The sequence below is a fragment of the Mustela putorius genome, unplaced genomic scaffold, assembly GCF_011764305.1.
Source record: "Mustela putorius furo isolate JIRA1106 unplaced genomic scaffold, ASM1176430v1.1 tig00537227_pilon_pilon_pilon, whole genome shotgun sequence".
Classification (NCBI taxonomy): Eukaryota; Metazoa; Chordata; class Mammalia; order Carnivora; family Mustelidae; genus Mustela; species Mustela putorius.
The window spans coordinates 7,026,529-7,053,337 of NW_025422368.1; the positions used below are offsets into that span (position 1 = coordinate 7,026,529).

General features: G+C 36.8%; 1 protein-coding gene across 1 annotated transcript; it reads left to right on the top strand.

Annotated features, from left to right (window-relative positions):
* The first annotated feature begins 4,467 nt into the window (after positions 1-4,467).
* Positions 4,468-5,385, top strand: LOC101675933 (olfactory receptor 8S1-like). The gene has a single exon (XM_004781958.1). It carries the CDS (start codon positions 4,468-4,470, stop codon positions 5,383-5,385), a length of 918 nt encoding a protein of 305 aa, XP_004782015.1.
* Positions 5,386-26,809: the final 21,424 nt, after the last annotated feature.

Here is a 26,809-nt window from a genome sequence, read left to right on the forward strand (position 1 = left end):
TGCTTCTCCCTCTGCTACCCTCTCCCCCTTCTTATGTGTGCGCTCTCTCTCTCTTTGACAAATAAGGAAATAAAATCTTTTTTTAAAAAAGAATGAAGGTGAAAAAACACATCACTAGCAGTAAATGAAAAATTACATTCTTCTAGGAGAAAGAAAATTCTCACAGGTGGAACATTTTATTTTCTTCTGATTCACTAATATCTCTTCAGCTTTGTCTAATTTGTTAAACTCATCCATTGAGATCTTAGCTATTGAACTGTTCAATTCTAGAAAAAAATCGAGCAAAAAAAGAGTCAAATATGTAGGTAAATTTAAATTACCATTGACCATGTAGTAGCAGTAGTAGTAGTAATGATGTCATATATAATAATTCTGTATTGAGTACATGTAATAAATACATGACATTAAGGAAGAGGATCTAAAGGTGAGCTGTAAATCACTTAACTTTAATGGGAGTTCCCAGTGGGATCACTCAGTAGCCATTTTTAGGTAATGAGTCCAAAGTAAGCTTCAGGCTGAACTTTCCAGGAATCAGGACAGACCCACAATGTTCCCTGGGCTCTCAGGTTGTCATAATCTGCCATCTCATTGGCCACCTTAACCCACAGTCACTTCTGAATGGCTAGACCTGAGCCACCTTTGTTAGCATGGTGCTTTCAGCAATATATTAACAGTCATACAGAGGGAAATATGCAGAAATGATGGTATAATTGTGCTAGGAGAAATATGAAAGAAGTTGCTTTATTACTTGTTAGGAATTTGAAGTTTTCAAGTTTTCCTTTGTCATTTTTCAGAGTCATTAAGGGATAGTGTAAAAATGCTGTCAAAGTTTAGAAGCGTTTTCTGAAATCTTTATTTGCAGAGGCTTTTGAGGATGGAGCTTATGTATTTCTCTTTATGCACAAAAAATCTTTTAAATAGAAAAAGCTATACCAGTTCACATGATTGAACAATTGTGGCACATTTTCTCTCTTGAACATTTCTCCTGAGCTCCACAGTATATGTACCAATCCAGAAAAACAGGATGTATTCTGCACCAGGAAAACCCAGAAATATGGTAATATTTTTCTCGTGTTTTCTGATGGGTTTCTCTATCTCTGTGCTCCCTGTGTAGAATCCTTTCTGACTCAATTCCTGCCACTTGTTATTCCCTCATCTCGTACTTCCTTTCCCTTTCAGTTATCTCATCTCTTCTCTGTTCCCCTGGACTGGACGTCATGGCCTCCCTGTTTCACTCTGACATGGCATTCATTTCTGTGACCTGAAATGTTTTGATCTGCTCCTCAAAATCAGCTCTTTTCCTCCTTTAGGGAAAATTAAACACTTGCATTGGGCATGAAGAAAAGAGAATCTAATGATTCTTTAGCATTCAGCATTCTTAAGTCATGACAACTTTTCAAGATAATTATATTTAGCTTCATTTTACATATGGGACAACTGAGACAAGATCTTTTCTATAGGTTGGTATATTTATTGTTTCTGGTGCTGAAACACACCACATTATACCAGAAACCTGGAAGTTCATGGAAGCTAGTCTCTGAGAGCTGTCTGTAAAAGGTGAGAGGGGGATAGGACATCAACAATAGACTTGGGGTACCCTGTGATTCACAAATAACCCTCTTCTGAAGTACTCCAAATGCACAGTGTCCAGAAACTAATTACGTCTTTAATTATAGGTATTCTCTACAATTATGTACCCTGAGGTATATGGAAGTTCAGAACAGGGCATGAAACACTGCATTGAGGCAAACATTTCTAGTTGAGAGAATTGTTCAGACCATTAATACATCTGTTTTCATGCAAGCCCCAAGTGTCCAAATTCCTTATTGGTTCCTAATCAGATTTGTACCTTGTGGATAGTAAAGCCCTAGACTATTCTTCTCCTGAGTTTCATTCGTTTATTTACTCATTCACTCATTCATGTATTCATTTTTATTTCTAAATAATACTTTTTGAGGAATTCCTTTGGGCCAGTTATAATGCTATATACTCTGGTGTGTCTCATCTTTTTTTTTCTTTTTCTTTTTCTTTTTTAATAAGTGAGGTTTAGTTTAATAATTAATATAACTGCTGGCTCAGTTACAACTCAAAAGCAAGCTACATAAAAAGAAATTAGCTTCATAAATATACTCAAAAACTGCGAGTAGATTTTGTTTTTTCATACTCATTGCAACAAAGCTTCATGGCAGAACTCTTGGACTTTTATGAATTTACTAAACATAAAAAAGTGTTCTCAAAGACAGGAGTAAAGACCCTACACACACTTTTATGGTATTAATACTTCTGTGTGACATAATATATAGGTGATTAAAAAATATTTTTCAAAGCCAACTTAAAACATTTTATGTTAAATTTACCATTTGATGACTAACTTTCATTAAAAGGCTTGGCGATTATCTAATCAGCCTTACTCAAAAGTTTGTGTGTCTCATCTTTTTTTTTAAAATTTTATTAATTTATTTGACAGACAGAGATCACAAGTAGGCAGAGAGGCAGGCAGGGAGAGAGGAGGAAGTGGGCTCCCCTATGAGCAGAGAGACCTATGCAGGGCTCCATCCCAGGACCTTGAGATCATGACCTGAGCCGAAGGCAGAGGCTTTAACTCACTGAGCCACGTAGGCGCCCTGTGTCTCCCATCTTAAAAGGAGCTCCTCTTAGGCAGCTTTTCTTTGGATATTATCTCGTTGCTAACTCCACCACATTGTGATAACTGAAAAATAGTGGTAATATTTTCAGAGCCTTTTCCATTCTAAATTTGGACTCACAGCCTGAATAACCAAAGCATTGAGAATAATGAAATTGCAGTACCAGGTAAAAATAGAAGTGACTTTATTTACTTATGTGATTCCTCAAATAACTCTAATACAGTAAATCTATACCTTTGAAGAAGTATGGCCCCTGATAGAGTACAATTTCCAGGTTTGTCTTTCATGAAAATGTCTTTTAGTCTTTAAGTCGAAGAGAGAAAATTTCCCCAAAGTTTAAGGAATTTCTAGTGCTAGTAAGTTGGGTCCCACTTGGAGATGAGCAACAGCTCTTTTTGGTGCCCTCCAAAATTATAATGGGTGGTTCTCTGCCTACATTTCATGGTTTGATTCCTTGCTTTTCCAATATCTTCTGCCAATGATGTAATTAATATTCTCAGGGTGAATCCAGGTTACTATAGCTATAGCTATAGTGGTGAGCAAAAGAACAAAGTATTAGCATGGAAAATGCAATCCCTACATGACTGGAAGTATTTAAGTTTTCAGAAACCACACACACAATTTAGCCTTCTGTTTCCTCTTTTAGAAATCAAGGGAGAGGGCTGTATCCAACAGAAATTTTCAAACTCTACCTTAACACCAAATTCTCACACTTGTCTCCAAATTTTCACACAAATATTCAAACTTGTCTTGTGGATTCCTGGATTTGAAAAAGTTTTTCTTTAAGTCTGTGCTAGTTATTGCTCAGCTAGGTGAGAAGGACAGGTAATGTGGATTTCCTTCCTAAGAACAGCTTTAATTCTGGGTGTTTTTTGGATAAATAATGGGAGAAAAATCATAAGTCCTTTGAGAAGTTGACTGTGCCCATCTTGCAGTATGAACCCAAGAGATAGAGGAGGACATGAAGGAACAAGATGGTATAATCAGTGGTGTTGAAGAGTTATTCTGAGTCTATGGTTATAAATGGGTTTTCAGCCCAAAGTAGGAGGGGAAAAAAAAGGCTAAGCTTTGGAAAGTTAGTAGGTGGTCTGTATTTGCAAATGGCATAAGGGCACAGACAAGAGCTGAATCTGAATAGATGACACAAACTGGGGATAGAGATTATGACCAGCATATGTTCCTATATTGGTGAGCAGTTTCTTTTGATGGGTTATGTAACATCTGGGATACCTCTCTGCTGCATTCTTTCTAACTCATTCTTTCTCCTCACTGTGCAAATGTCCAGCCACTACTCCTCTTCAGTTTGCTTTAATGACCCCATTTAAATAAAAGCCATTACACGGAACTGCTTCCTTCCCAACATCACATCCTTGCAGTTTGATGGATGAAATAAACTTGCTCCCACCTAAGGGCATGCTCTGCTTCTGCGTTGCAACCCAGCTGCTCTCGGAGATACTATTTCTGCAATTTTTTCTCATTCTTCCTGCAGTTTCTTCCTCTCTGCTTATTTTGAGAGTTTGCAAAATATCTTCCAATTGCTTTTATAATAAAACAACAACAACAAAATAAACTCTTAAGACATTAAAGAAAGAATAATAAAAGTGGAAAAGGAGTTGATACAGGGTTGGAATCTTATAGAAATATTATTGCAGATTTTAGGAAATCTAGAGACTTAGGGAAGTTTATCATCTCAGAACTTAAAGTTTTGAGTAGGCATGAAACTTTGTGAATAGAGAATGTTGAAACCTTTGAATATTTGTTAGGCATAAGAAGAGGCTTTATTTGATTTATTTCTTACATTCCAAAGAAAATATTGAAGGCAATGAGAAACCACAGTGTTGTTTCTGAGTTCATCCTCCTTGGGCTGTCTGCTGACTCCCAGATCCAGGCTCTGCTCTTTGTGCTGTTCCTTGTTGTTTACCTCCTGACTCTGATGGGGAACCTGCTGCTGCTGCTGGTGATCAGGGCTGATTCTCACCTCCACACCCCCATGTACTTCTTCCTGGGACAGTTGTCCTTCCTGGATCTCTGCCACTCCTCTGTCAGTGTGCCCAAGCTGTTGGAGAACCTTCTGTCTGAGAAGAAAACCATCTCAGTAAAGGGCTGCCTGGCTCAGGTCTTCTTTGTGTTTGCCACTGGAGGCACTGAATCCTGCCTGCTTGCTGTCATGGCCTATGACCGCTATGTTGCCATCAGCTCCCCTCTGCTGTACAGCCAGATGATGAATAGACAGCTGTGTATAGGGCTGGTGTGGGGCTCATGGAGCTTGGCTTTTCTGGATGCTCTTATCAATATCCTTGTAGCTCTCAATTTAGACTTCTGTGAGGCTCAAAATATACACCACTTCAGCTGTGAGCTGCCATCTCTCTACCCTTTATCTTGCTCTGATGTGTCTGCAAGTTTTACTGCCCTGCTCTGCTCCAGCCTCCTGCATTTCTTTGGAAACTTCCTCCTGATATTTTTCTCCTATGTTCGCATTTTATCCACCATCCTGAGCATTAGCTCTGCTACAGGCAGAAGCAAGGCCTTCTCCACCTGCTCCTCCCACCTCACTGCGGTGATCTTCTTTTATGGCTCAGGGTTACTCCGCTATCTCATGCCAAACTCAGGATCCACTCAAGAGTTAATCTTCTCCTTGCAGTATAGCGTGATCACTCCTATGCTGAATCCTCTCATCTACAGCCTGAAGAACAGAGAGGTGAAGGCAGCTGTGAGAAGAATCTTAAGAAAATGTGTCTAGTGTTATAATTAATAGACTACAGAATCAAAATGATGAGGGGAGAAACTGCATAGAACTGCAATATGTAGTACCTGAATATTAAGGAGAATTTTCTGATATCAGGATCTGCAACATACCTTATATCTTTTCTTTAAAATGGTTAATAAAAGGTGGAGTTATTTCCCTGGTATGATAGTAGTTCTGTCCTATTCAGAGGAAAATGGATGGATGAACCTCTTGTCTTACAATTTTTCTTATAAAACTATTTAGTGTATTACAGACAATATGGTAGACTATGTTATTGCTTGCTTGTTATCTTTACCATTTCTCCAGTAACTAAATTCCATGTGTTCAGTATAGTTTCAGAGAGACTGTTAATCATGGTGTCCCCAAATCCTCTTTCCTCCCCCACTCATTATTCACTCTTTGTCCTGGCAAGTGGCTAGTATAGGAATGAGCATATGGTCAGTGTCAGACCATCCACTCCCTTAGGAATCTTAATTTTCAGAATAGATTTAGAGAGGCAAAGGTAATTCTTTCTGTTTGTAGCACTCTGATAGCCTATCCCAATGCCCCTGCTTATTAGATCACTACTGTTATCCTAGATTCTATACTTTCAAGGAAGATTGATAAACATGATTAAACCTATATCTTTTCTTAAAGATTTTATTTATTTGAGAGAGAGAGAGAGAGAGAGTGTCAGAATGAGATAGAGAACACTAAATGGGATTAGAGGCAGAGGAGGAGGGAGAAGCAGACCTCTCACTGAGCGGCGAGCCTGATGTGGGGCTTGAGCCCAGAACCCTGGGATCATGACCTGAGCTGAAGGCAGACTCTTAACTGGATTGAGCCACCCATGTGCCCCGATAAACATGAATTATATTAAGAGCATGTGATTAGGTATTTACATCATGTCAGGCACTGTTCCAATAATTTTAAATACATTATCCCATTTAAATGTCACAACAAATGCTATAGGTAAATACTTTAGTGTCCTTGTTTCAGAGAAGTGGAAGTAGACTCAGAGAGGTAAGTGGTGGGGGTGGAATTTGGAACCAAGTATCTTATCCCAAAGCCTGTTTTCTTTACCACCTTGACACACTGACTGTTCCTTTGGTGCTGTGGGCTACCGCAGACCTAGTTCATGAATTTCTCTTTTAATGCTTTACTATTGTTGTTTTGTTTTAGTTCACTTAAGTAAGTCATAATTAAATTCTGTCATTTGCAAGGAAAAGACCTAAAAGATATATATTGGTACTGCAATTAAATTGTAGGTATAGACATCCAAAGACAACCAGGAACTATTGACCTAATGGTCAAACATTTCCATTTGTGAGAGAGAGATACTGTTAGACACATAGCTCTGCCACTCAGCCCTAATAATGCTACAGAAATGGTGGAATGTGAGAAGGTAAATGCTGTGCAGTGCGTATAACAAACTATAGAAAGAAATCAACAGAATTTCAGCAAAAGCCCATTAGATCATGAAATGCAATTGGAGAATTACTGAGAAGGAGATTTGGGAGATTAAAATTATCATGGTCAAAAATTAATTATTATTTCTTTCTGAAATTACCTTTTAGTTGTTTTTTTTTTAATTTATTTTTTATTTATTTTCAGCATAACAGTATTCATTATTTTTTCACCACACCCAGTGCTCCATGCAATCCGTGCCCTCTCTAATACCCACCACCTGGTTCTCTCAACCTCCCCCTCCCTCCCCCCCCACCCCGCCACTTCAAACCCCACAGATTGTTTTTCAGAGTCCTAGTCTCTCATGGTTCACCTCCCCTTCCAATTTCCCCCAACTCCCTTCTCCTCTCTAACTCCCCATGTTCTCCATGCTATTTGTTATGCTCCACAAATAAGTGAAACCATATGATAATTGACTCTCTCTGCTTGACTTACTTCACTCAGCATAATCTCTTCCAGTCCCATTAGTTGTTTTTTTTTTTAATATATCCAACTGCTTTTTAAAAATCTTTTTTAAAAATTTTATTTATTTATTTGACAGAGAGATCACAAGTAGGCAGAGAGGCAGGTGGAGGGTGGGGAGGGGTGGGAAGCAGGCTCCCTGCTGAGCAGAGAGCCTGATATGGGGGAGGACCCCCCACTGAGCCACCCAGGTGCCCTTACCTTTTAGTTTTTACTTACTTTACTTACTTACCCTTCATTTTACACTCCACAGTAGTAGAGAATATAAACTCAAAGAGATCAAGGGCCTTTTTCTGGCAGTCCTTGATACTTTTTCCAGAATATAAAATGGTTTCAAACATGCATGTTGCACAATAGCTGTATTTTGATTGCGTAAATTTTGGGCAAAGAAACTGGGAAAATATATGGGATGAATTTCCACCAGTGGGATTCCATTGCCAAAACAGTTTGAAATAATTATAAGTAAGATAGTCTACCATGTGAATGCCAATCTTTACCTTCCGGGTGATCCTAGTTCCATGAATTTTCTAATAGCGTGGCCATGGTTGGGTATGGTGGTTATGCAAAGGTTCAGTAACATTTTCATTCACAAAAGCTATTCTACTGTTGCCATTGGTGAAATTCATTTTGATAAAGGTCACACACAAATTTTGTAAGATATATTATTAAATAGCTTTTATTTTTTGTTTCTATTATGAATTAAAAATTCAATTATATTTACTACTTGGTTATTTCTAGTACATAGGAATGTTGTGATATTTCGTATACTGAGCTTGTATCTGTTGACTTTGTTGAACTATCTTCCTAGTTATAATGGCTTGTTTATAGATACTATTGGATTTTAAAATTACATTTTAATTATTTCCTCTTAAATAAAAGCAAATAATTTTGTTTCTTTACTATTTTCTATTTCTAATTTTTATATCTTATTATTATTATTATTATTATTTTAGCTTTTGGAATGATTTTCTCTTTAAAAATTTTTTTTGTTAGATTTATTTTATTTTATTTTTTTAAATTTTCTTTTATTGTGTTATGTTAGTCACCATACAGTACATCATTAGTTTTTGATGTAGTGTTGCATGATTCATTGTTTGCATGTAATTGGTGATGGGTATTAAGGAAGGCATGGATTTCATGGAGAACTGGGTGTTATTTTTATTATTTTTAAATTAAAAATGTTTTACTTGAGTATAGTTGACACAAAATGTTATATTAACTTCAGGTGTACAGCACAGTGATTCAACTTCTTTATGTGTTACACTATGCTCACCATAAGTTTAGTTGCCATCTATCACTGTACAACACTATTATAATACCCTTGACATATTTCTGATGCTGTGCCTTTTATTCCGATGACTTACTCCTTCCATAACTGGAAACCCATATCTTCCTTTCCCTTTCACCCATTTTTGCCCATCCCATAACACCATCTCTCCTATGGCAACCACCAGTTTCTTCTCCATATTTATAGGTCTGATTCTGCTTTTCATTTGTTTGTGTTTTTTTCTTTTTTTCCTTTTTCTTTTCCTTTTTTAGATTCCACACATGAGTAAATCTGGTATTTGTTTTTCTCAGTCTGACCAGTTTCACTTAGCATAATACCTTCTGGTTCCATCCATGTTGTCCCAAATGCCATGATTTCATCCTTTTTATGCTGTGTAACATTCCTCTCTCTATATGGCTATATACATATGTATATATTGACATACACACACACATACAAACACACCATATGTTCTTTATCCATTCATCTATTGATGGACACTTAGGTTCCTTCCATATCTTGACTATTATAAATGATGTTGCAATAAACACAGGGATACATATGTCTTTTTTAAATTGAAATTCAATTAGCCAAATATAATACATCATTAGATTTTGATAATATTTGAGGATTTATTAGTTGTGTATAACACCCAGTGTTCATCATATCACCCAGTTACCCCATCCCCCCATCAAGTATTCCAGAGTCAAGAGTCTCATATGGTTTGTCTCCCTCTCTGATTTCTTCCTATTCAGTTTTCCCTCCCTTCCCCTATTGTCCTCTGCACTATTCCTTACGTTCCATATATGAGTGAAACCATATGATAATTGTCTTTCTCTGATTGACTTATTTCACTTAGCATACTACCCTCCAGTTCCATCCATGTAGATGTAAATGCTAGATTTATATACCTTTTTGAACTAGTGTTTTCACTTTTGAGGGGTAGATACCCAGTAGTGGAATTATTGGATAATATGGTATTCCTATTTTTAATTTTTTCCCTGTTTTCAACAGTGGATGTACCAGTTTACATTCCTACCAACGGTATACAAAGTTTTTCTCCACATCCTTGCCAATACTTGTTATTTATTGTGCTTTTATTTTAGCCATTCTGACAGGTGTAAAGTGGTTATATCATTGTGGTTTTGATTTGCATTTCCCTGATAATGACTTATTTTGAGCATCTTTTCATGTGTCTGTTGCCATCTGTATGTCCTCTTTAGAAAAATTTCCTCTGCCTACTTTTTGTTTTTGCTTTTTTTGGTGCTGAGTTGTACATGTATTTCACTTTTAAAGTTAATTCAGTGGCCAGAATTCTTGTACAAACATCTTTTTATTGGAATCAGTGAGAAAGCTTAAGTTTCAACATTAAAAATAATCTTTGTTCTGTTTTTAATCAGTACCTTTAATTTAAGAATTCTCTCTTAATTATATTTTGCTAAGAATTGGTGTAAAATTTTATCAGATGCTTTTCTGTTTCCATTGAGGACCAGGACTCTTTTCTTCCATTTAATAATATATAGTGTCTGTCACATAGAGCATGCAATAAATACATACTGAATAAAAAATAAATTCATTGAAATAGTCATATGGTTTTATTTTTCTAAGTTTTTATTTAAATTCCAGTTGCTTAATGTCAGTATAATATTAGTTTCAGGTGTAAAATGTAATGATTCAGCAATTAAAACAATACTCATTGCTCCTGACAACAAGTGTATTCCTTGATCCCCATCAACTATTTCATCTGTCTCCTCACCCTCACCCCTCTGGTAACCATCAATTTGTTCTCTATAGTTAAAAGTCTGTTTCTTGGTTGGCCTCTCTCTCTGTATTTTCTTTTCCCTTTGCTCTTGTTTTTTTTTTTTTTGTTTCTTAAATTCCATATATAAGTGAAATCATATAATATTTGTCTTTTTCTGGCTGACTTATTTTGCTTAGCATTATACTCTCTAGTTCCAGCTATGTTCTTGCAAATGGCAAGATTTCTTTTTTTTTTATGGCTGAATAATATTCCATCGTGTGTATATACCACATCTTCTTTATCCATTCATCTGTTAATGGACATTTGGGCCACTTCCATAGTTTGGCTATTATAAATAGTGCTGCAGTAAATATAGCAATGCATGTATCCCTTTGAATTAGGGTTTTTGTATTTTTTGAGTTAATACCCAGTAGTGTGATTACTGGATTATAGGGGATGTCCACTCTTACCACTTATATTTGCATGGCGCTGAAAGTCCTAGTCACAGTGATCAGGCAACAAAAAGAAAAAAGAGGGCATCCAAATTGGCAAGGGAGAAGTTAACCTTTTACTATTTGCAGAAGACATAGTTCACTATATAGAAAATTCAAAAGACTCCACCAAAAAAATTGCTTGAAATGATACACAAATTCAGTAAAGTCACAGGATAAAAAAAATCAGTATACAGAATACTGTTGCATTTCTATACACCAATAATGAAACAGCAGAAAGAGACATCAAGGAATCAATCTCATTTACCATTGTGCCAAAACCCATAAGATATCTAGGAAAAAACCTAACCAAAGAGGTAAAAGATCTGTACTCTGAAAACTATAAAACACTGATGAAAGAAATTGAAGATGATATAAAAAAAATGGAAGGACATTCCATGTTCATGGATTAGAAAAACAAATATTGTAAAAATGTTTATACTGCCGAAAGTAATCTACACATTTAATGCAATCTCTATCAAAATATCACTGGCATTTTTCACAGAGCTAGAACAAAGAATCCTAAATTTTATGTGTTTTTTTTTTAAATACTAAATTGTATAAGTAGGTGTTCTGGTGTTGAAGAATCTTTGCATTGATATCACCCTATTTAGGTGGAGTAGTAAAGACTGAATTAGCTTTTTCCAATATTTAACTTAGGAATTTCCCATTTATGTTCATAAATGAGATAGTATAATATTTTTCTTACACTTACCTGGTCTTGTCTTTTCAGCAGCATTATTGAGATTATGTTTCACACATCACAAGGTCACCTATTCAAAGCATACAATTCAGGTCACAGTAGTGGGGTATGGATCAAGTCCCATACCTCATCCTGGGCACCTGGGCACCCTTAGGGAAGGGCTGCTGCCAGATTGGGCACTGCTGCTGACCTGTACACACTCAAGCCTGTGTGGTGAGGAGCAAGGCTCTTCTGAAGAGCTGCAGTAGTAGGTGGCAGCTGAGTCACTGGTGGGCAGGTGCTACCCATAGATGAAGTGGATCTTCCATGGAACTTTGGACCCTTGCCTAAGCCCCAGTGGGACCTTCACAGAGCCAGCCCAGGTATGACTGACATCAGGAAAAAACCCCTGTAGGCTTTTGAGCAGAACCCACCTTGGAGGGAGACTCCAAGCATACTGCAAAGTATAGTTGCCTACATTTGCTTCTGTGAGGGGCAGTATTGTCCTCCCGCTCCAAATCCAGGTCCTGATCTTTACACAATGGAAGACAAAGGATTTGGGCGATAGTGAATTGGACTCAATTTTTTTAAATAGGCAAATTCCTGCCACTACAAAATTCCCTTTTCATCTAGGGTACTTAATTGCCACCTTTCGGCTTGAGAGTTTCTAAAAGGCAGTTCTGGTCTCAAGCGTATGTGTATGTGCCTATAGTTCTGAGGTTCAGCCAATGCTGGACATGGAACAGTCAGTGGCAGCAGGGCTGTGTTTTATTTATTTTTATTTATTAATTAATTTATTATTGTCTCTCTCATTCTTTCTTTTTAAGTTATGTTATGTTAGTCACCATACAGTACATCATTAGTTTTTGATGTAGTGTTCCAAGACTCATTGTTTATGTATAATACCCAGTGCTCCATGCTGTACATGCCCTCCTTAATATCCACTACCAGGCTGACCCATCCCCCGAACCCCCTCCCCTCTAAAACCCTCAGTTTGTTTCTTGGAGTCCATAGTCTCTCATGGTTGTGTTTTAAATGGTCTTCTGCATATGGTGGAATCTTGCATATTTTTAGAATTTTGTAAAGCCATTTTATAATAAATGAGAATCTCTGGTAGGAGAAAACAAACAAACAAAACCAAGCATACAATTGAGTGGTCTCTAGCACATTCACAGAGTTATGCAGTCCTTAATACAACCCAATCTTCAAATATTTTCATCACTTCAAATAAATTCAATACCCATGTGCAGTTACTCTCCATTCTCTCTCCCCAGCTCCTGCCATAGGCAGTCACTAATCTACTTTTTGCCTATATTAATTTGTCTATTCTAGAAATCTGATATTGGCATCGTTAGCATGCTTGCTTTCATCTATGTGTTTTCTTTTCTTTTTAAAGATTTTATTTATTTTTTTGAGGGAGAGAGAGAGACACAGCGAGAGAGGGAACACAAACAGAGGAGTGGGAGAGGGAGAAGCAGGCTTCCCACTGAGCAGGGATTCGGGGCTCCAACCCAGGACCCTGGGATCATGACTTGAGCCAAAGGCAGATGCTTAACCAACTAAGCCACCCAGGTGCCCCTCATCTTTGTATTTTCTCCTTTTAAATTTAAATTCCATTAGCCAACATATACTACATCATTAGTTTTTGATGTAATCTTCAATAATTCAGTACTTGCATATAACATCCTTGCATTTTCTTAATATATTTGCATAAAAAAGGAACTATCACTTCCTTGAAGGCTTTATAAAATTTGCCTTTTAAAATTGTGAGGAATTCTTGTCTTTTTGTTGTTATTAGGGAAGGAAAATTTTGAATACCAATTTAATTCCTTTAATAATTAGTGATATATTTGGGTTTCATATTTATTCGTGAATCAATTTTAGTGATTTGTAATTTTTGTCTATTTCCATTTGATTTTTAAAATTTCATTGGCATTTTGATACTTATAATATTCTAATATTTTTGCAAGCTTTTTCAGCATTCATTTATTTTGAGAATAAAAATATTTCAAACATACAGCAAAGTTGAAAGAATTTTACAGTGAATATCTACAGAACCACATCTAAATTTTACTATTAACTTTTTAGCATATATGCCTTATCATCTACTGATCCATCTATCCATTCATCAACCCACCTTTTTAAAAAACTTTATTTTATTTTTTCAGCGTTCCAAGATTCATTGTTTATGCACCACATCCAGTGCTCCATGCAATATGTGCCCTCCTTAATACCCACCCAGACTCACCTAATCCCTCAAACCCCCTCCCCTCCAAAAACCTCTGTTTCTCAGAGTCTACAGTCTCTCAAGGTTCATCTCCCCCTCTGATTTCCCCTAATTCACTTTTCTTTTACTTCTTCTAATGTCCTCTGTGTTATTCCTTATGCCCCACAAGTGAGTGAAACCATATGATAATTGACTCTTTCTGCTTGGTTTATTTCACTCAGCATAATATCCTCCAGTCTCATTCATGTTGTACAAAAGTTGGGTATTCATCCTTTCTGATGGAAGCATAATATTCCATTGTATATATGGACCATATCTTCTTTATCCATCCATCTGTCGAAGGGCATCTTGGCTCTTTCCACAGTTTGACAAGTGTGACCATTGCTGCTAGGAACACTGGGGTACATATGGCCCTCCTTTCACTACATTTGTATCTTTGGGGTAAATACCCAGTAGTGCAATTGAAGGGTCATAGGGTAGCTTTATATTTAATTTCTTAAGGAATCTCCACACTGTTTTCCAAAGTGGCTGCACTAACTTGCATTCCCACTAACAGTTTAAGAAGAGGGTTCCCCTTTCTCCACATCCTCTCCAGCACATGTTGTTTACTGACTTGTTAATTTTGGCCATTCTAACTGATATAAGGTAGTATCTCAATATGTTTTGGATTTGAGTCTTCCTGATGGCTAATGATGATGAAGATTTTTTCATGGGTCTGTTAGCCATTTGTATGTCTTCATTGGAGAATTGTCTGTTCATGTCTTTTGCCCATTTTTTGACATGATTATATGTTGTTTTGAGGGTTGAGTTTGAGGAGTTCTTTATAGATTTTGGATACCTGCCTTTTGTCTGTAATGTCATTTGCAAATATCTTCTCCCATTCTGTGGGTTTCCTCTTTGTTTTGTTGACTGTTTCCTTTGCCATGCAGAAGCTTTTCAACCCACCTTTTAAAAGCACATCTTAAAAAAATTACATTTGTACACATCACCCTAATTAGTAAATACTTCAGCATGTATATCATTAACTAGAGTTCAAAATTTGACTACACCTTCTCTTTTTCTTTTGAGGTTAAATATACATGCTGAAATGTTAAGAGTGTTATTTTATGAATTTTGATATATGCAAACTGCTGCATAACTCAAAACCTATTGAGATATAAAGCATTACTCAAATTACCCACACCCAAGCAGAGTACTTCATATCATTTCCAGTCAATTCTTTTTCCACACTCATTAACCACTGAACTGCTTTTTCCACTATAGATTGATCTTGCCTTTTACAAAACATCATATAAACAGAATCATATACTGTGTGAAAGTATTTGTCTTTCTCTCTCTGACTTATTTCAGTTAGCATAATACCCTCAGGGTACATACATGCCCTTGCCTAAGGAAACATGTCTAGTAAGATGTTGCTACAGCTGAGATCAAAGAGATTGCTGCCTGTTTCTCTTCTAGGATTTTGATTGTTTCCTGTCTCACATTTAGTCTCTAATCCATTTTGAATTTATTTTTGTGTATGGTAAAGAAAGTGATCCAGTTTCATTCTTTTGTATTTTGCTGTCCAGTTTTCCTAACACCATTTGTTGAAGAGACTGTCTTTTTTCCATTGGATACTCTTTCCTGCCATGTTGAAAATTTGTTGACCATAGAGTTGTAGGTCCATTTCTGGGTTTTCTATTCTGTTCCATTGATCTATGGGTTTTTATTCTAGTCTTGATGACTGTAGCTTTGTAATATAGCTTGAAATCCAAAATGTGGTGCCTTCATCTTTTCTTTTCTTTTTCAAGATTGCTTTGGCTATTTGGGGTATTTTGCAGTTCCATACAAATTTTAGGATTGTTTGTTCTATCTCTGTGAAAAATGCTGTTGGCTTTTTTTTTTTTAATCAGGATTGTACTAAATATATAAGTTGCTTTGGGTAGCACAGACATTTTAACAATATGTTTTCTTCCATCCCATGAGCACGGAGTATTTTTCCATATATTTGTGTTCTGTTCAATTTGTTTTATGTTTTCTATAGTTTTCAGAGTACAAATCTTTAACCTCTTTGGTTAGGTTTGTTCTTGGGTATCTCACAGTGTTGGGTGCAATTGTAAATGGGATCAATTCCTTGATTTCTCTTTTTGCTGCTTCATTATTAGTATATAGAAATACAACAGATTTCTGTACATTGATTTTGTGTCCTGAAATTTCACTGAATTCATGTATCAGTTCTAGCAATTGTTTGGTGAGGTCTTTTGGGTTTTCTATGAAGAGTATCATGTCATCTGCAAGTTGTGAAAGTTTGATTTTTTGCTTGCCAATTTGGATGCCATTTATTTTATTTTATTATTTCATTTCATTCATTTCATTTCAATTATTTTTGTTCTGATTGTTCTGGCTAGGACTTACAGTATTCTGTTTTAACAGCTTTTCTGAGGCATAATTTGTTTATAATAACCTTATAATTTGATAAACTTTGACATATATATGTGTGTATTTGTGACCACAATACAAATATTTCCTTATGCTGCTTTGTTATCCTTCCCTCTCACCCCTGGCCAAAATTCCAATAATCTACAAATTCTGTTATTTCTGGATCACCTTCAAATGATTGATTTTTTTTTTATACTCATTAAGGGTTGCACTTTACTTTCTCTTTACATGCCTAAGAGTTTTTTTTAATTGTGATATTATGATATCAGACAATTTTACCATGCCACATGCTTGGTATTTTTTTGAATTCCAAAAAGCATTACTGAACTTCATTCTGGGAACAGTTAGGTTACTTTCAGCTCTTGTTAGATAAAACCATAATGGTATTTAATCAAGTATTTTGTTGTTGTTTAATCACGTTTTAATTTTCCTTACCATTGAGACAATACCCTACTGAGTACTCTTAACTGATTGGGGAAGAAATCACAAAGGACCAGTGAAGGCAATTGCCAGATAGATAAGTGCATAGAGGAGTAGAGAAGGGAGGTGGGGTACAAAACAAACTAACAAAACCCAAACTGAAATCAGTCTGCGACAGAAATATGTTGCATTTCTATACATTAATAATGAAGCAAGCAGAAAGAGAAATTAAGAAAACAATCCCATTTGCAATTGTACCAAAATTAATAGAATACCTAGGAATAAACTTAACCAAAGTTCTGTACTCTGAAAACTATAAAAACTGATGAAACAAACTGAAGGTGACACAAAGAAATGGAAAGACATTCCATGCTCAGGGGTTGGAAGAATTATATTGTTAAAATGTTTGTACTACCAGAAACCTTCTACAGATTTAAAGCAATATCTACCAAGATACCAAAAGAATTTTTCACAGAACTAGAAAAAACAATCCTAAAATTTGTATGAAACCACAAAAGACTCTGAATAGCCAAAGCAACCTTGAGAAAGAAAAACAAAACTGGAGGTATCACAATTCAGACTTTAAGTTAGATTACAAAGCTATAGTAATCAAACCAGTATGGTACTGGCACAAAAGGAGGCACACAGATCAATGGAACAGAATAGAGAATCTGGACATAAACCCACAATTATATGGTCAATTAATCTTTCACAAAGGAGGAAATAATGAGCAATGGGAAAAAAGACAGTCTCTTCAATAAATGGTGTTGGAAAAATTCGACAACTACATACAAAAGAAAGAAACTGGACAATTTCTTGTACCATACACAAAAATAAATTAAAAATGGATTAAAGACCTACATGTGAGACCTGAAACTGTAAATATTCTTGAAGAGAGCACAGGCATCAATTACTTTTACATTGGCTGTAGCAACATCTTTGTAAATTTGTCTCTTGAAATAAGGCAAGTAAAAGTGAGAATAAACTATTGGGACTACATCAAAATAAAAAGGTTTTGCACAGCAAAGGATACAATCAACACAACTCAAGGACAAGCTACTGAATGGGAGAAGATGTTTGCAAATGACATATCAGATAAGGAGCTAGTATTCAAAATATATAAAGAATTTATTAAATTCAACACCCCAAATCCAATAATCCAATTGAAAATGGGCATAAACAGCCATTTATCCAAGGAAGACATACAAATGGTCAACAGACACATGAAAAAAACGTTCGACATCACTTGGCATCAGAGAAATACAAATCAAAACCACAATAAGATAACACCTCACACTCATCAGAATGGCTAAAATTAACAAGTCAGGAAACAACAAATATTGGCAAGGATGGGCAGAAAGGGGAACCATCTTGCACTGTTGGTGGGAATGGAAGCTGGTACAGCCACTCTGGAAAGCAGTATGGAGGTTCCTCAAGAAGTTAAAAATAGAGCTATCCTACAGCTCAGCAATTAGGTATTTACCCCAAATATACAAATATGATGATCTGATACACACATGCACAATGGAGTATTAGTCATCAGAAAGGATGAATATTCACCATTTACATCCACATGGATGCAATGGGAGGGTATTATGCTAAGCAAAATAAATCAATCAGAGAAAGACAATTAGTATATGGTTTCATTCTTATGTGGAATATAAGAAACAGTGTAGAGTATCATAGGGGAAGGGAGGGAAAACTGAGTGGGAAGTAATCAGAGAGGGAGAAAAACTCTTAACTATAGGAAATGAACTGAGGGTTTCTGGAGGGGAGGTGAGTAGGTGGATGGGGTAATTGAGTGATAGGAATTAAGGAAGACATGTAATGTGATGAGCACTGAGTGTTACATGCAACTGATGGATTATTGAACTCTACATATGAAACTAATGATGTACTATATGATGGCTAATTGAATTTAAACTTAAAAAGCAATAGAATGAAGTGGTGGTGACTGGTGAAGAGAGAAATTCCCATTACAGGCCAGAGATGGAGAGCTGGAAAGCGCACCACTCCTATCCACCCAACAAGAAAATAGCTAGACACACTGTAATAGATTAACAACTGCAACTCCTGAAACCATAAGCAGGTTATAGGGCAAACAGCTAATCTGAAATTTGGAGAGAGACAAATACCTGCATGGGTAACAAGGTTTAACTAGGATAGATACTAAGAAAAGCCATCTAAATTGGTATGAAGAATAAACACGATATTTTTAATGAATTCCTAAAGGCTGAGTGTGGGCTAGTGTGAGAATACAAAACCTCTGTTGGCTGCAGAGAGGTTCACACTCTCCTACAGACTTTTCCCTGAGAAATGTAAAGAAACAAAGAGTACTCTAAAAAAGCCTCCCTGTGGTAGGGGTAGGGGAACAGCAGTTGATGCAAAAACTCCGCCTAGACCCTTCTTTTCTATTTCTATTATGGAACAAAAACCTTAACCTTAATCTGCACAGAGTATATCATCAAAACCTTTGCGGGTAAAATTTCTTTGTACCTTGGGGAATGGAAAAGAAGGAGAAATGTGGAGTACTACCCATGAGAAAAGAAAAGGATTTTGTGCTAGAGAAAATACATACATTACCTAGAGAGGTACAAATATAAGAATTACAGCAGCCTCTTGTGGTTGCCAAAGATGGGAGATTGGGAGGTGGGAGAAATGGGTGTGGGCATCAAAAGATAAAAAGAAAAAAAAAAAAGAAGGTAATCTGGGTGGCTCAGGCAGTTAAGTGTCTGACTCTTGACTTCAGCTCAGGTCTTGATCTTAGAGTTGTAAGTCCAAGCCCCACAGTCAGGCCCAGCATGGAACCTACTTAAAAAAAAAAAAAAAAAAAAAAAAAAGAAAGAAAGAAAGAAAGAAAAGAAAAAAAAAAAAGAAAGAAATTCAATACTAACATCCTTTTATATTTTAAATTTCTTTTCAGCGTAACAGTATTCATTGTTTTTGCACCACCCCCAGTGCTCCATGCAATACATGCCCTCCTTATTACCCACCACATGGTTCCCCCAACCTCCCGCCCCCCACCCCTTCAAAACCGTGTGGTGAAAAAATAATGAATACTGTTTTTCTGAAAATAAATTGAAAAAATTAAAAAAAAAACCCTCAGGTTGTTTTTCAGAGTCCATAGTCCCTCATGATTCACTTCCCTTTCCAATTTCCCTCAATTCCCTTCTCCTCTCCATCTCCCCTTGTCCTCCATGCTATTTGTTATGCTCCACTAACATCCTTTTTAAAAAGGAAAAAGAAAATTACAGCAGAATTCCCATTAAAACCACGTAACTGAGAAGAGAGTAGAGTGAAATCTTTAAAGTGCTGCAAGAAAGAAATCGTCAACAAATAACTGTCTACCCAACAAAGATAACCTTTAAAATTAAAGAATAAACAAAGATTTTCTAGGCAAACACAACATTGAGAGACTACATTGCCAATATATATATTGAAAGTATGACCTACTTTATAAAAAGTTAAGTGAGGTTTCTCAGGTACATGGAATATTATATAAGCTAAGACTTTGGACTAGTATAAAAAATGAAGGGAAGTTAAAGTTTTGTACTATAAAAGTTTTGGACTACAACAAAGAAACAGAAAAAATTGGGGATGGCCACATAGAAAAGCATTGGAAACATTTTACCTGTGTCACCCTATCCCCAAAGCAGCTCAGTTTCAGGAGGGATCTCCTCAGAGGAATTTCATCCCATGGGGAAAAGGAGAACAGGAGGATGCCAGCAAACCTCCCTGCTGTGGATGTTTGCAGTCTTTGCTACTGAAGATTCCCACAGTACAGGGCTTATCCTAGCTCATGGAGCTGCAGGAAGTCCCCACCACTGCATCTTCTCCCTGGGTCTGGAGATGTTGCTGTGGTGAGACTTGCCATCAGGGACCCCAATCACTGCTGTGCCCCACTTTCTGGGATGAGGATGCTATAGTACCTTGCCATTTATGGGACCAGAAGTGCTGATTCTCTGTGCCCTGCTTCTGGTCCCAGGTCATAGCTTTGTCCTGCCATTACAAAGGCAGCCACTACTTCTCCGAGTTCTACCTCTTGGCTCCCAAATAACTCTTTGACCACCATTACTTGAGCTATGTTGCTGCTGCTCTGAGCTCTCCCCCCAGATCACAGGTTATGGGTTTGACTTTGTCACTACAGGAACCCAGCCACCACTGCTCTGCAATCTACCCTCCTGGGTCCTGACATGCAGCTTTAATGGACTACCACTGGAAACATGCTCCTGTTGTTCTGCAGTTGCCTCCTGGGGCCCAAGTTGAGACTTTGACCCCATCATCCATAGGCTGTGCTGCTACTACACCCTGCTGCCTTGGTCCAAGGCACTGCTAATTCTCAGTCTGATGCTACTATTTCTTCTTCCTTCCTGATCAATTATGACAAGCTGTAGAGACCCAGAGCCTTGTTCCATGGAAGGTTTGCACACTCTCACACCTTAGGCACCAGTACCAGTGCAACAGCATGTATATTTGTGCCAGGACACTGTGGCAGTTCTACATGCACCTGATCCTAGCACCCCAAATCTGCTACCACTTTAAGTGCCAGCATGCCAGATCAAGCACCAAGAGTGATCCCTTTGATTAGAACTTCTTCCCATGGGCAAAAGAGGGCAACAAGAAGATCCCAGAAGGTTTCCTCTGAGAATAGTAATAGCCATAGCCACCCCTGCCATCCACAGGAACTCTGCAGTCTTGGCCACAAAGGACTTCCACAGTCTGTGCCAGTGTTGACCTCAGATGATGGAGCTGCACAGAGACTATGCTTCCCTGCTCTCCCAGGAACCAAAGACATTGCATCCCACCCAACCAGTGCCATTGCAGTGATCTTCAGCTGAAGATATTCCCAGCGAAGCCAGTCCAAAATGGATGGAAGAGGTGACTACATCCTCAAATATGCAGACATCAATGCAAAGCCATCAGAAACATGAAAAAGCAAGGAAAGGTGACACCACTAAAGGAACACAATAGTTTTCTAGTAACTGATCCTCCAAAAAATAGAAATCTGTAAATTATCAGAAAAAGAATTCAAAATAATTATTTTAAGGAAATTAGTTGAGATTCAAGAGAACACGAATAGAAAATTCAATGACCTCCTGAAAACAATATATGAAAAAAAATGGTAAGTTAATAAAGAGGTAGAATCATAGAAGAGAACCAAATAGCAATTCTGGAGCTGAAGAATGCAATGAATGACATGAAAAATGCAATAGAGAGCTTTAACATCAGGCTCAGGCAGAAGAAAGAATCTGTAATCTGGAAAATAGAGCTCTTGATATCCAGTAAGAGGAAAAAAGAAATTACAGTGAAATAAGTCAAGCAGAGAGAGTCAATTATCATATGGTTTCACTTATTTGTGGAACATAACAAATAACATGGAAGACATGGGGAGATGGAGAGGAGAAGGGAGTTGAGGGAAATTGGAAGCGGAGGTGAACCATGAGAGACTATGGACTCTGAAAAACAACCTGAGGGTTTTGAAGGGGCAGGGGTGGGAGGTTGGGGGAGCCAGGTGGTGGGTAATAAGGAGGGCACGCATTGCATGGAGCACTGGGTGTGGTGCAAAAGCAATGAATACTGTTACACTGAAAAAATAATAATAATAAAAAGAGTGTAGAAGCCTATATGAATTATGGGCAACTATCACAAAGGATAATATTTGCATTATGGGAGTCCTAGAGGAAAAAAGGGAACAAAATCTTATCTGAAGAAATAATGGCTGCAAACTCCAAATCTGGGGAAAGCTATGATCAACCAGGTACATACAGCTCAAAGATCCTCCAAAGAATTGAACCCAAGGAGATCTTGGGTGAGATACATTATGATCAAGTTCTCTAAAATCAAAGACAAAAAGGAAATTTTAAAGGCAGCAATAGAAAAAAAACACTCAACACATTCAAGGCAATCCCAATAAGACCAAGATTTCTCAGCTATAACCTTCTACCCAGGAGAGAGTGGAATTATATATTCAAAATATTCAAAGAAAAAAAACTCTCAACAGGAAACTCTTTACTCAGCAAAGTAAGTTGTTCTTCAGAAATGAAAGAGGGATAAAGACTTTCCTACAGAAAAAAAAAAAAAAGCTGAGGGAATTTTGTCACTGCTAGACATGCCTTACAAAAGAATGCTAAAGGGAAATAAAAATTCTGAGACAAACAAAAATGGAAACACAGAATGCCATACCTTATGAAGTGCAGCAAAAGCAGCTCTGTGAGGGAAAATTTTTTTTTGATATCCAATATGATTTTTTAAAATTTTTTATTTTTTATAAACATATATTTTTATCCCCAGGGGTACAGGTCTGTGAATCACCAGGTTTACACACTTCACAGCACTCACCAAAGCACATACCCTCCCCAATGTCCATAATCCCACCCCCTTCTCCCAAACCCCCTCCCCCCAGCAACCCTCAGTTTGTTTTGTGAGATTAAGAGTCACTTATGGTTTGTCTCCCTCCCAATTCCATCTTTTTTCATTGATTATTCTTCTACCCACTTAAGCCCCCATGTTGCATCACCACTTCCTCATATCAGGGAGATCATATGATTGTTGTCTTTCTCTGTTTGACTTATTTCGCTAAGCATGATACTCTCTAGTTCCATCCATGTTGTCGCAAATGGCATGATTTCATTTCTTTTGATGGCTGCATAGTATTCCATTGTGTATATATACCACATCTTCTTGATCCATTCATCTGTTGATGGACATCTAGGTTCTTTCCATAGTTTGGCTATTGTGGACATTGCTGCTATAAACATTCGGGTGCACGTGCCCCTTTGGATCACTACGTTTGTATCTTTAGGGTAAATACCCAGTAGTGCAATTCCTGGGTCATAGAGCAGTTCTATTTTCAACATTTTGAGGAACCTCCATGCTGTTTTCCAGAGTGGCTGCACCAGCTTGCATTCCCACCAACAGTGGAGGAGGGTTCCCCTTTCTCCGCATCCTCGCCAGCATCTGTCATTTCAGACATTTCTGCAAAGAAGACATCCAGATGGCCAACAGACACATGAAAAAGTGCTCCATATCACTTGGCATCAGGGAAATACAAATCAAAACCACAGTGAGATATCACCTTACACCATTCAGAATGTGAGGGAAATTTTTAAAGCACCTATATTGAGAAAAAAAGAAAGATCTCAAACAACTTAAACTTACCTGTCAAGGAAATAGAAAAGAAAGGACAAAATAAGATCAGAAACAAATGAAATGAAGACTAGGAAGACAATAGAGACAATAAACCAAACTGAGTGTTGGTTTTTTGAAAAGACAAAATTGACAAACTTTTGATAACCTTAAAAGAAAGAACTGGTTCATAAATGAAAAAGGAGACATTACAACTGATATCACAGAATATAAGAATCATGAGAGACTATGTGAATAATTATATGCTAACATATTAGATAATTTAGAAAAAATAGATAAATTCCTAGAAACATATTAGTTACCAGACAGAATTGTGAAGTAATAGAAAATCTGAAAAAGCAATAATGAGAAAAGATTGAATCAGTAATCAAAAATCTCCCAACAAATAAAATTCTGATACCAGATAGCTTTACAGGTGAATTCTGCAAAAGATTTAAAGAATTAATGCAGTTCTTCTCAAACTCTACCAAGAAACTGAAGAGGAAGGAACACTTCCAAATGCATTTTATGAGGACAGCATTACCTTGATGCCAAAGCTAGACAAGGACACTTCATGAAAGAACATTATAGGTCCATATCCCTGATAAACATAGATGTAAAAATCCTCAAAAAACACTAGCAAACTGAATTAAGAGCACACTAAGAAGATCATATGTCATCAAGTGGAATTCACCCCTGGTGTAAAAAAAATGGTTGAACATCTGCAAATCAATCAGTGTGATACACCATAACAACACAATGAAGAATAAAAATCTTCACAATCACTTCAGTAGATGTAGAAAAAGAATTTGACAAAATACAACATTCTTTCATTATATACTAAAAAAACTCTCAGTGAATTTGCTATTGAAGGAATGTTTCCCAACATAACAGTGTCCATTTAACCAAGGAGGTGAAAGCCTGAAAGTTGAAAACTATAAGACTTTGATGAATAAATTAAAGAAGACATAAATAAATGGAAAGATATGCTGTGTTGTGTTCTTGAATCAGAAGAATTAATAATGTTAAAACGTCCAAACTATGCAAAGCGATCAGATGCAATGCAATCTTTATAAAAATTCCAATGGCATTTTTCAAAGAAAGAGAAAGAACTATCCTAAAATGTCTGTGGAACCACAAAGGGCCCCAAATAACCAAATCAATCTTTTTTTTCAATTTATTTATTTTCAGAAAAACAGTATTCATTATTTTTTCACCACACCCAGTGCTCCATGCAATCCATGCCCTCTATAATACCCACCACCCGCTATCCCAACCTCCCACACCCCCGCCACTTCAAACCCCTCAGATTGTTTTTCAGAGTCCATAGTTATTTTACTTTTTTTTTCAGTGTTCCAAGGTTCATTGTTTATGCACCACACACAGTGCCCCATGTGATACATGCCCTCCTTAATACCCACCATCAGGCTTACCTATCCCCCCACCTCTTTCCCCTCCAAAACAACAGGACATATATGTCTCTTTAGTATTTTTTTATCCTTTGGGTAAATATCCAATAGCACAATTCCTGAATCATATGGTAGTTCTATTTTTCATTTTTTGAGAAACCTCCATACTATTTTCCAGAGTGGTTGCACCAGTTCACATTCCCACCACCATTGTAAGAGGGTTCCCCTTACTCCAAATCCTGGCCAAAATCTGTTGTTTCTAGTGCTGTTGATTTTAGCCATTCTGACAGGTGTGAGGTGATGTCTCATTGTAGTTTCAATTTGTATTTCCCTGATGGAGAGAAAAAAGAAAATGAATTCTTAAATAAGACATCAAAATCACAGGCAGCAAAAGCTAAAATATTTATACAAGGGGGATTATACCAGACTAAAGATATTCTGCATCACAAAAGAAACAATGTATAAAATGAAAAGGCAAATAAAGAATGGGAAAAATATTATCAAATCACATATTTGTAAAGGGGTTACTATCCAAAATATATAAGGAATTCATACAACTCTATGGCAAAAAAGGAAATAACCCAATTAAAAATGGGCTTAAAATATAGTCCTTTAGTTTTTGTCTTAGAAACTCTTTATCTCTCCTTCTATTCTGAATGAAGGTCTTGCTGAATAAAGTACTCTTGGTTGCATATTTTTCCCATTTAGCACCTTGAATATATCATGCCAGTCCTTTCTGGCATGCCAGGTCTCTGTAGACAGGACTGCTGCTAGCTTTATGTGTCTACCCTTGTAGGTTACCGCTTGTTCTGAATTGCTTTCAGAATTTTCTCTTTATCTTTGTAACTTGCAAAAGTTTCACTATAATATGTCAATGTGTTGACCTACTTTTGTTGATTTTGAGGGGAATTCTTTGTGCCTCTGGGACTAGAAAGCCTGTTTACTTCCCCAGATTGGGAAGTTCTCAGCTATATTTTGTTCAAATAAACCTTCTGCTCCTTGTTCCCACTCTTCTTCTGGGCCTCTGGTTATCTGGATACTGTTTCACTTTATGGAATTGCCAAGTTCCCTAAATCTACATTCATGATCTAATAGTTTTCTTTCACTCTTCCTTTCAGCGTCCTACTTTTCCATATTATCTTCTATATCACTGATTCACTCTTATCATTCAATCATCCTCATTTTTGTGACCTCCATTTGGACTGTACCTCAGTACCAGCATGTTTAATTATAGCCTGACTAGATTTTAGTTCTTTATCTCTACTGCAAGGCTTCTGTAATGTCTTCTATGTTTTTTTCAAGATTTTAAGCCAAAGACTGCAATAAAAGATGAAGAAGGACACTATACCACAATAAAGAGGTCTATCCAAAAAGAAGATCTAATAATTGTAAATATTTATGCCTCTAATTTGGGAACAGTCAAATATATAAATCATAATAACAAACTTAAAGACTCATTGATAAGAATACAAAATAGTAGATTTTAACACTCCACTTACAGCAATAGACAGATTATCTAAGCAGAAGGTCAACAAGGAAACAAGGGCTTTTAATGATGCACTGGACCAGATGGATTTTACAGACATATTGAGAGCATTTCGTCCTAAAGCAGCAGAATACCCGTTATTTTCAAGTGCACATGAAACATTCTCCAGAATATATCACATACTGTGTCACAAATCAGGTCTTAACTGGTGCAAAAAGATTGAGATCAAATTATGTATATTTTC

Excerpts from the sequence above, each read along its gene's own strand:
- LOC101675933 (XM_004781958.1), top strand. The coding sequence starts at position 4,468 with ATGAGAAACCACAGTGTTGTTTCTGAGTTCATCCTCCTTGGGCTGTCT.